This window comes from Mizuhopecten yessoensis, unplaced genomic scaffold, assembly GCF_002113885.1.
Source record: "Mizuhopecten yessoensis strain PY_sf001 unplaced genomic scaffold, ASM211388v2 scaffold1689, whole genome shotgun sequence".
In the NCBI taxonomy this organism is placed as follows: domain Eukaryota; kingdom Metazoa; phylum Mollusca; class Bivalvia; order Pectinida; family Pectinidae; genus Mizuhopecten; species Mizuhopecten yessoensis.
In genome coordinates, this window is record NW_018404172.1 from 203849 (window position 1) to 216386 (window position 12538).

General features: G+C 37.0%; 1 protein-coding gene across 1 annotated transcript in view; it reads right to left on the reverse strand.

Moving 5' to 3' along the window:
- LOC110466609 (zinc finger and BTB domain-containing protein 17-like) overlaps window positions 1-12538 on the reverse strand; it is a 147837-nt gene that overhangs the window by 88396 nt on the left and 46903 nt on the right. Inside the window, exon 2 of the mRNA XM_021523249.1 lies at window positions 6038-6110. Coding sequence (XP_021378924.1) covers window positions 6038-6110 — 73 coding nt within the window. The remainder of the gene's footprint in view (window positions 1-6037; window positions 6111-12538) is intronic.

Consider the following 12538-nt stretch of genomic DNA (forward strand, 5'->3'; position numbering starts at 1 on the left):
GCTCTGTCGATTAAATCGTGTTTACAAATGTAGTCTACTTACTCTGTGAAAATAATGTTTTGTAAAATATCAAGATACCTATGAAATGCATGTGTGAGTGCACGTGAGAACGGCATACCATGCGATAGCCTCTGGTCACATATGTACCTGACATGTAATTATAAATATACCGTGAGTTAGCGGACTGTGAAATGATGTCCAAAGTGTACATGACTGAGGGTAATTTAGTTCCATTAAACAACAATAAATTGATAATTTTGATATTATATTTTTGATTCATTTCAATCATTTTTGTTATATGTAAACAGAGACAACTGTCATTGTGAAAATGTCACCCCTCTGCAAAAAGTTCCGATTTTTTTCAAGGAAGATAACTCTCACCCGGAACGAGGTGATTGTAAAATGTAAAATAAATTAATTATAAAGCCATTGTGTATATTTTGTTCAATTTCCCATTCTATATGTATAGATCTTTGTGTCCTGTTTGCTTTAAGCTTGTAGATAATCACTTTTATCCGTTCAAATTCAATAAAAAACACTTTGTGTGATATGTGTTACATATTTTGCGATAAATAAAATATTTGTAGGGTTAATTAGAAATGCTTCTTTTCATTTTATTATTGTTGTTATTGTTCCGAACAATGTCACACACACGAAAAAACGGAAAATATTAAAATTGACGAAAATTCAATTTTTTGGTATTTTTTCCAAAAAAGTCCCCAAACTCTCGGAATGTTAAGATTTTCATAAAATCAACTCTACAAAGTTGCATAACCATTATATGAAAGTTTCAACGAATTTGGCTGGTTAATTGTGAAAGTGTGGAGCCACCTTAAACTGTGGATTTAATCATCTATGACCTACTGGGTGACATGTGGTCTGGTGTCTATATCTACTGGGTGACATGTGGTCTGGTGTCTATATCCACTGGGTGACATGTGGTCTGTTGTCTATATCTACTGAGTGACATGTGGTCTGGTGTCTATATCCACTGGGTGACATGTGGTCTGGTGTCTATATCTACTGGGTGACATGTGGTCTGGTGTCTATATCTACTGGGTGACATGTGGTCTGGGGTCTATATCTACTGAGTGACATGTGGTCTGGTGTCTATATCTACTGGGTGACATGTGGTCTAGTGTCTATATCTACTGGGTGACATGTGGTGTGGTGTCTATATCTACTGGGTGACATGTGGTCAGGTGTCTATATATACTGGGTGATATGTGTGTGGTGTCTATATCGACTGGATGACATGTGGTCTGTTGTCTATATCTCCTGGGTGACATGTGGTCTGTTGTCTATATCCACTGGGGGACATGTGGTCTGTTGTCTATATCCACTGGGTGACATGTGGTCTGGTGTCTATATCCACTGGGTGATATGTGGTCTGGAGTCTATATCTACTGGATGACATGTGGTGTGGTGTCTATATCTACTGGGTAACATGTGGTGTGGTGTCTATATATCTACTGGGTGACATGTGGTGTGGTGTCTATATCTACTGGGTGACATGTGGCCTGTGGTCTATATCCACTGGGTGACATGTGGTCTGGTGTTGATATCTACTGGGTGACATGTGGTCTGGTGTCTATATCTATTTGGTGACATGTGGTCTGGTGTCTATATCTACTGGGTGAGATGTGGTCTGGTGTTTATATCTACTGGGTGACATGTGGTCTGGTGTTTATATCTACTGGGTGACATGTGGTCTGGTGTCTATATTCACTGGGTGACATGTGGTCTGGTGTCTATATCTACTGGGTGACATGTGGGGTGGTGTCTATACCTACTGGGTGACATGTGGCCTGGTGTCTATATCTACTGGGTGATATGTGGTCTGGTGTTTATATCTACTGGGTAGCCAGTATGCCCTCCGAGTCAATTACATGTATCATATACTAGGATGTCTAAAGAGACAGCCAGCCATCAGTCTATTACCAGTATAATACCGAGGATATCTACAGAGACAGCCAGCCATCAGTCAATTACCAGTATATTATAGAGGATATCTACAGAGACAGTCAGCCATCAGTCAATTGCCAGTATAATACAGAGGATATCTAGAGACAGCCACCCATCAGTCTATATTGCCAGTATAATACAGAGGATATCTACAGAGACAGCCAGCCATCAGTCTATTACCAGTATAATACAGAGGATATCTACAGAGACAGCCAGCCATCAGTCTATTACCAGTATAATACAGAGGATATCTACAGAGACAGCCAGCCATCAGTCTATTACCAGTATAATACAGAGGATATCTACAGAGACAGCCAGCCATCAGTCTATTACCAGTATAATACAGAGGATATCTACAGAGACAGCCAGCCATCAGTCTATTACCAGTATAATACAGAGGATATCTACAGAGACAGCCAGCCATCAGTCTATTACCAGTATAATACAGAGGATATCTACAGAGACAGCCAGCCATCAGTCTATTACCAGTATAATACAGAGGATATCTACAGAGACAGCCAGCCATCAGTCTATTACCAGTATAATACAGAGGATATCTACAGAGACAGCCAGCCATCAGTCTATTACCAGTATAATACAGAGGATATCTACAGAGACAGCCAGCCATCAGTCTATTACCAGTATAATACAGAGGATATCTACAGAGACAGCCAGCCATCAGTCAATTACCAGTATATTATAGAGGATATCTACAGAGACAGTCAGCCATCAGTCAATTGCCAGTATAATACAGAGAATATCTACAGAGACAGCCACCCATCAATCTATATTGCCAGTATAATACAGAGGATATCTACAGAGACAGCCAGCCATCAGTATATTACCAGTATAATACAGAGGATATCTACAGAGACAGCCAGCCATCAGTATAATACAGAGGATATCTACAGAGACAGCCAGCCATCAGTCTATTGCCAGTATAATACAGAGGATATCTACAGAGACAGCTAGCCATCATTCTATTACCAGTATAATACAGAGGATATCCACATAGACAGCCAGCCATCAGTCTATTACCAGTATAATACAGAGGATATCTACAGAGACAGCCAGCCATCAGTCTATTACCAGTATAATACAGAGGATATCTACAGAGACAGCCAGCCATCAGTCTATTACCAGTATAATACAGAGGATATCTACAGAGACAGCCAGCCATCAGTCTATTACCAGTATAATACAGAGGATATCTACAGAGACAGCCAGCCATCAGTCTATTACCAGTATAATACAGAGGATATCTACAGAGACAGCCAGCCATCAGTCTATTACCAGTATAATACAGAGGATATCTACAGAGACAGCCAGCCATCAGTCTATTACCAGTATAATACAGAGGATATCTACAGAGACAGCCAGCCATCAGTCTATTACCAGTATAATACAGAGGATATCTACAGAGACAGCCAGCCATCAGTCTATTACCAGTATAATACAGAGGATATCTACAGAGACAGCCAGCCATCAGTCTATTACCAGTATAATACAGAGGATATCTACAGAGACAGCCAGCCATCAGTCTATTACCAGTATAATACAGAGGATATCTACAGAGACAGCCAGCCATCAGTCTATTACCAGTATAATACAGAGGATATCTACAGAGACAGCCAGCCATCAGTCTATTACCAGTATAATACAGAGGATATCTACAGAGACAGCCAGCCATCAGTCTATTACCAGTATAATACAGAGGATATCTACAGAGACAGCCAGCCATCAGTCTATTACCAGTATAATACAGAGGATATCTACAGACAGGCAGCCATCAGTCAATTGCCAGTATAATACAGATATCTGCTATGGCAGCACGCCTTCATTCAGTTACCACTATATTTTAGAAGATATCTACATTACTGTGATAGTGTCCACCTCTCTCCATGTCCTTCATTATTACTGGATTGTGTACTGTTTAATCTTAGGTTAACCCTTTCACCCCTATGTAACTTTAGCAGACTCTACCATGCATTGATCTGGGTGAGTCCAATATGGTCTACAGTGGTGAAAGGGTTAAAGGACTTGAGTGATACACAGAGGAAGAAGTAGTTCTCAATTGTACCAATTTAAGTTGGACACATTGGTACTTAGTGGAACAGAGTGGTTTAAAGTAGGACACACAAATATAATAACTGGGAACAGTGGAATAAAGTACGGCACAGTGGACCCAAGAGCATGCATAACCAAGTGGGACACAGATGTACGAGATTAGACACAGGGATAACAAGTTGGACACAGCAATACCAAGTGGTACGCAGTGGTACTCAGTGGTACTCAGTGGTACTATCCCTGCCACTTCTATTCTATATTTAGGGGAGAGTACGTTGTTCTGAGTGGCTATACTGGCGATTAGAACATGAAATTTTGGTCTGAACTCGAGACTGATAGGTCGAGAGTTTTAACCAAATTTCATGTTCTAATCGCCAGTATAGACACGAAAAACAAACTACTATCCCCATTCTAACACACCTTAACAAATAAACTACGCTAATATGTTTAGAAACATTGTATTTCCTTGTACAAAAGTACTTTGTGACCTGAACTGGCGACGTGTTATTCTGCAGCGGACTGACCAATCGGAAAGAAGCTTTCAAAAGTCGGTCATTTAGCCCCAAGAGCTCGATCTGTATGTTGACATGGCGGAATATTTGGATTGTTCGTTAACGTCCTGTTACCAAAGTTTATACGACACATTCGGATTAATATTGACCAAGTTCTTACAGACCCATGTCAGTATCATACCAATCTGTACTTATCGACAAAACCGGTGATTATTTGTATAGATTGTTGAAGAGTGTAAATGCATACAATACATGTGAAATGTTTCATTTGATTTCGGATCTAACTAGATGCCTTCACACGGATGGAACGAATGTTTCAGTAATAAATGGAGGTAAGAACAAGGAATGTGTTCTTTTTGCTTTTTAATTCATTCAACAAATGCATTTCATCGGTCATTTCTGTTCTGTTGCCTACTAGCCTTATCAGCGGGATTTCGCTATGAGGCAAGCTTGACGCCATATTGTTTTTGTTAGAAACGGGGCGTGGCTTTAGTGCGTTCTGATGAGCTTAACACGATTGATCATGATTCTATCGCACATTAGAACATGGTCTGTATCCAATCAAAACATGCGTTGCAAACGAATCGTGTTAGAATGTTTCATATAAAGATGTGGAGTGTGGAGGTATTCAGAGTTTAACATTTTCACAACAGGTAATATGAAGACGGGTGCCAGACTGGAAGACCTCACCAAATAGCAATAGGTTCTGTTTGCGTATTATGACATATCCCCCACTGTGGCAATATGGTTATAAAGTCTCTTGAATTCACTACACAAGGTTTGCTAATTTATCAACTGAAATCACAACATTAAGATGGTTTCTATCCTGAAACCAATGCTGACATATCTCTTGTGATATTTTATTTGTTGCTACAAAATGAAAGGAAAGGCAGTCGCTATAGATAAAAGAATCACTTATAGAGAGTATTGTGGTAGTAAGCTTCATATTTTCCAATGGTAGCTGAGTTCTGTTATGCAGTAGTAAATGAGCTCTGGAGTTCTCAGAGTAACTCATGAACACCACTATAAACTTCTCCCAGTTGAAGGTGTCAGCTCCATTTCTTTCAGTAGTAGTTAAGCTCTGTTATTTTCATGGTCAAGTCCTGATATCCATTTCTTTCAGTGGTTAGTGAGCTTTTGTTGCTTTCAATCTTAACTTAACAATCTGCTACTTTCTCAAAAGCCCTGTAAATACTTTCAGGTTAAACTTAAAAAATCTGTAACTTTCTGTTGTAGCTCAGAGCTCTGTTATTTTCAGTTGTAGCTTAGAGCTCTGTTACTTTCAGTTGTATCCCAAAGCTCTGTAAATACTTTCAGTTGTAGCTCAGAGCTCTGTAACTTTCTCTAGTAATAGGCTCATGTATTTTAATCTCCTCAGCAGTTATATAATGCCAGGTAGTCCACACAGCTCAGATGTTGTTTATCATGACCTAGCTCACAGACAAAGGCTGTGATTGGCTGTACATTTGATGTAAAGGAGAGAAAGAACTTACCTGATTGGCTTGGCCTGAGAGTGGGGGAGGGGACTGGTTTGCAACATCGTCCTCATTCAGTCTCAGGTACATTCTGAAATAAAGAAAGTCAAAGTAAATATATAAGAATACAGAAATGCTTGGTCTGATATGTACCCTGGTAGGTGTTTTGATGATGATGTGCCTGATATAACAAGCTTTGTCCCCATGTGTCATATTGCTTTCAAATACAACATAGAAGTATGTAGAGAGTTAATGAATGTCCATCATGTGTCACAGCAATGTACAGTAATAGTTTGATACAATGAACCTTGTATGCATCAGTTTACAGTAAAACCTTGATATTATAATGACCCATGGTCATTTAAAACCTGAATAAAATAACCTCAGTTATCACTATACAGTAAAACCTTAATACAATAACTTCAGTTATCACTATACAGTAAAACCTTAATAAAATAACCTCAGTTATCACTATACAGTAAAACCTTAATTCAAAAACCTCAGTTATCACTATACAGTAAAACCTTAATACAATCACCTCAGTTATCACTATACAGTAAAACCTTAATTCAAAAACCTCAGTTATCACTATACAGTAAAACCTTCATACAATAACCTCAGTTATCACTATACAGTAAAACCTTCATACAATAACCTCCGTTATCACTATACAGTAAAACCTTAATACAATAACCCCAGTTATCACTATACAGTAAACCCTTAATACAAGAACCTCAGTTATCACTATCCAGTAAACCTTAATACAATAACCTCAGTTATCATTATACAGTAAACACTTAATACAATAACCTCAGTTATCACTATACATTAAAACCTTAATACAATAACCTCAGTTATCACCATACAGTAAAACCTTAACACAATAACCACAGTTATCACTATACAGTAAACCCTTAATACAATAACCTCAATTATCACTATCCAGTAAACCTTAATACAATAACCTCAGTTATCACTATACACTAAACCCTTAATACAATAACCTCCGTCATCACTATACAGTAAAACCTTAATACAATAACCACAGTTATCACTATACAGCAAAACCTTAATACAATAACCTCAGTTATCACTATACCGTAAAACCTTAATACAATAACCTCAGTTATCACTATCCAGTAAACCTTAATACAACAACCTCAGTTATCACTATACAGTAAACCCTTAATACAATAGCCTCAGTTATCACTATACAGTAAAACCTTCATACAATAACCTCAGTTATCACTATACAGTAATCCCTTAATACAATAACCTCAGTTATCACTATCCAGTAAACCTTAATACAACAACCTCAGTTATCACTATACAGTAAAACCTTAATTCAAAAACCTCAGTTATCACTATACAGTAAAACCTTAATTCAAAAACCTCAGTTATCACTATACAGTAAAACCTTCATACAATAACCTCCGTTATCACTATACAGTAAAACCTTAATACAACAACCTCAGTTATCACTATACAGTAAAACCTTAATACAACAACCTCAGTTATCACTATACAGTAAACCCTTAATACAAGAACCTCAGTTATCACTATCCAGTAAACCTTAATACAACAACCTCAGTTATCACTATACAGTAAACCCTTAATACAATAACCTCAATTATCACTATCCAGTAAACCTTAATACAATAACCTCAGTTATCATTATACAGTAAACACTTAATACAATAACCTCAGTTATCACTATACAGTAAAACCTTAATTCAAAAACCTCAGTTATCACTATACAGTAAAACCTTCATACAATAACCTCCGTTATCACTATACAGTAAAACCTTAATACAACAACCTCAGTTATCACTATACAGTAAAACCTTAACACAATAACCTCAGTTATCACTATACAGTAAACCCTTAATACAATAGCCTCAGTTATCACTATACAGTAAAACCTTCATACAATAACCTCCGTTATCACTATACAGTAAAACCTTAATACAATCACCTCAGTTATCACTATACAGTAAACCCTTAATACAATAGCCTCAGTTATCACTATACAGTAAAACCTTCATACAATAACCTCCGTTATCACTATACAGTAAAACCTTAATACAACAACCTCAGTTATCACTATACAGTAAACCCTTAATACAAGAACCTCAGTTATCACTATCCAGTAAACCTTAATACAATAACCTCAGTTATCATTATACAGTAAACACTTAATACAATAACCTCAGTTATCACTATACCGTAAAACCTTAATACAATAACCTCAGTTATCACCATACAGTAAAACCTTAACACAATAACCACAGTTATCACTATACAGTAAACCCTTAATACAATAATCTCAGTTATCACTATACAGTAAAACCTTCATACAATAACCTCAGTTATCACTATACAGTAAAACCTTAATACAATAACCTCAGTTATCACCATACAGTAAAACCTTAATACAATAACCACAGTTATCACTATACAGTAAAACCTTAATACAATAACCTCAGTTATCACTATACAGTAAAACCTTAATACAATAACCTCAGTTATCACTATACAGTAAAACCTTAATACAACAACCTCAGTTAGAGGAATTAGAAACAAGAAGGAGACACTAGAAGTACCCCTTCTCTGACACTAGAAGTACCCCTTCTCTGACACTAGAGTACCCCTTCTCTGACACTAGAGTACATGTACCCCTTCTCTGACACTAGAAGTACCCCTTCTCTGACACTAGAAGTACCCCTTCTCTGACACTAGAGTACCCCTTCTATGACACTAGAGTACCCCTTCTCTGACACTATAGTACCCCTTCTCTGACACTAGAGTACCCCTTCTCTGCGTTCTTTGATCAGTTTTTAAGTTCAGTGGTTTACATCATGTATAGTGTCTAATCAGAAAGAACAGACACCAGCATCAGTATGAGCAGCAGTATTTTAATGCATACCCCCACACCCCCATGAATTTTCATCAAATTAACAATATTGCATTAACATTAAATTAACAGTAAATTAATATTTAACTAACATTCCATTATATGTACTTTGATAATTACATAACATGAATAAAGTCAAAAATAAAAATAAAACAATATATTTTTTTTGAACTCCCCAAAGACTTCCTGTTACAAAAGTTTTTTTAGCACGATTCAGAATTGACAGTTAAGCTCAGGACCAACATGAAATGAGTTAATACTATAAACTACTGAAGTCCAGCTCCCTGGGTAACACTACTACATCCTTGTCAATGCCTTGTTACTGTCAATGGTCATTACAACCATAGCTCAGGGTTGGCTGCTTGTTATTGTAAGTATGAACAAAAAGGCCAACTGGGCCTGTATTGGTCACCTGTTTATTTCGTTATTTGAACTAGGACAAGGAATTGAAATGAACTTGAGACCACAGAGGCCATCTAAGATTGAATTCTTGTTGACACAACAATTTTTATGACAACACTTTGTGAGGACTATGATAGGAACGTGAAGAACATTAGAATTGTGCTTGATTAAATTAATATAATTGAGATCTAAACAAAATATATCAGGCAATCAGTGGGCGGGGTAGCCATTTTGTATTTTGAATAATTATGAATTAAATAGCAGCACCTGTTAAAGACCAATATCAAGGGAATTATTGGGAATTACTGAGATTAACATTCTGGCTTTTTTTGTTTTTGTTTTGAAAAGATGTTTGTCACTTGAGGATTCTGCTATTATTTGGCATGACTATTGCTTTGTTAATTCATTTCTGAAAAGAAGACCATACCAACCAAAAACAAAAGATAATCACTAACAGAATGTTAAGAGTACATTTATTTTGCAGGGCAAGCTAGACCATCAAACCTTGGAGTGTAAATATTATGCACGGATCACATTCCTCATCAAACTTAGCATACATGTGCGTAATGAATTTTGTTGAAAGTAACAGACCAGTATGGCAGTTATTGCATGGAAACCATATTAAATAGCCAATCAGAATGTACAAGTCTCATTGATTGTGTGTAAGTATGTACGGATCACATTCCTGATCAAATTCAGTCCGAGACATATGTCAACATGAATGTGCGTAATGAATTTCTTTGAAACTGACTCCATTAATACTGGGCAGCTACTGCACAGAAACCTAAGCTGTTAGCCAATCACAAGTTTGTAACCTCATTATGTACAAATATGCACGAATCACAATCATGATAGACCCGACCTGAGACATGACAACATGCATGTGCATAGCAGATTTCGTTGTAATTGACCCATTGATAGGGCAGTTACTGCACGATAAGAGATCCCAGAGGGATCTTGGCGCCCACCATTGTACCATCTTCATTAGGTCTTTGTCAGTTCGATCTTTTCTCTTCTTTCCTCTAGTCTGTTTGATCGAGTCATGTTAACAGTAATATATATGCACCTTGAGGTAACTTTTGATCTAAACTTAATACTGATGTGTATGAAAGCCAACCTTCAAAGTGAGTTTGTCATTTCACATATTTACTAGTACAGTACTTAATGTGAAAGAAATAGAATCGATCATTGCAATATGAGAAAGATCTGTTCAGTTCTTCCTTTTAGCCATTTTGTTTTTATGATCAGTCTCAAAATATAACATGCACAATGAGGGATCAAGGGGAACCTACATATCAAATTTGAGAAAGATCCCTCAAGTTATTCATGAGAAATAGTATTAACAAACCTTCAATGTCAAAAATCAAAGATGGCTGTCGGTAGGCCAATTTGTTTTACTGAGCAGTTTCAAAAGTAAACATGAACAATAAAGGATAGTTGGGAAATGTCTTTTTTTTGGGCAAGTAAAAAATTTGAAGCACTGGCCCAAATGACATATTGGTGGCCAAAGTATTTTTTGGAAGAAATATTTCCACAGCATTTAACACAATTCTTCAGCACAATTAAATTACATATAACATGACAATGTTTGTAATATTATGTAAAACAGAATAAAACATTATATTTTTAATTCTTCAACCCTAGTTAAAACCTGACATGATCCACTCCATTCAGGACTTCCCAAAAAGAAATANATGGCCAAACTATTTCTGTTGGGCCAGTGACTACCTCACTTTTGATCGCTTGAGCAAGACTTTAACCACCATTGGCGAGCAGGCAACCGTCCATATCAGGCACTGCTACAACAAGGGAACAAGGGGAACCTACATATAAAATTTGAGAAAGATCCCTCTGGTATTTCCCAAGAAATAGCGATAACAAACTTTCACTATCAAAATCCAAGATGGCTGCCTGTCGGACATGTTGTTTATCTGATCAGTCTCAAAAGTTGCCCTGCACAGCTAAGAAACAAGGGGAACCTACATATGAAACTTGAGAAAGATCCCTCTGGTACTTCCCGAGAAATAGTGATAACAACCTTTCACAATCAAAATCCAAGATGGCTGCCTGTCGGACATGTTGTTTATCTGATCAGTCTCAAAAGTTGCCCTGCACAGCTTAGGACCAAGGGGAACCTACATATAAAATTTGAGAAAGATCCCTGTGGTACTTCTTGAGAAATACTGATAACAAGAATTGTTTAAGGACGGACGACGGACGGACGGACCACAGACCACGGACGCAGGGTGATTTGAACAGCCCACCATCAGATGATGGTGGGCTAAAAACCTATAAGCCAAATATATGATTGTAACCTCATTAGTATGCGATGAATGCATGGATTACACTGACAATCAAATGTGTTACTGTAAGTACATAGGCTATATATGCTACATTTAATTGAAATCGATCAATCTTAATGGTAGCTATTGCACAGAAACTAAAATATGACAGAATGGGCGTGCCCAAATTAATTCACTGTTTTCTTTGAAAAGCAAGGCATAAAAATTAAATTAAGGGGTGGTTAATGTATTTATTTGAAAAACCACAGTGAAACAGGCCATGTATCCTTAACCCTTTTACCACTGTAGACCATAATGGACTCATCCAGTTCAATGCATGGTCCAGTCTACAAAAATTACACAGGGGTGAAAGGGTTAATGTGTGTTTCTCTAATGATCTAAACACCCTTAAACATGTTCCAGTGTAAGATTTGTAGACATAAAATGTCACAATACTATAAAACGTGTGTCAGGCAAGGACAAAATTTCAAAAAGTCCTAATCTAATCAAACTTTGTATGAATCAACTTCATATGGTATAGTATTACAAGATAAGAAAGGCTTTATCCCTGCAGTGGGGAAGCAGACGTTTATTTATTGAGTAATATAACAGAAAAAAATATAAATCAATTCTTAAGTGTGGGTTCAACCTACTTCACTTAAGACATTCTGCCTTTGGGTGAAATCATCTATCAAATAGTTCTTAGAAGTTTGTAATCTCGATCGTGACATAAAAGATTGGTGATATAATTGAAGGTGGAAGGGAAGGGTCGACGATGTAGAGATAATGTGTTGAAAATGGCTGTCAGCACCACATTGTGTGAACAAAATCGGTTGTTTTTGACATTTTATGCTGATCAAGATGTAGTTTGTTTGATAGTAGGCTATACCTGTATGTTTATTTTCAGAGGAGGAGACTGAG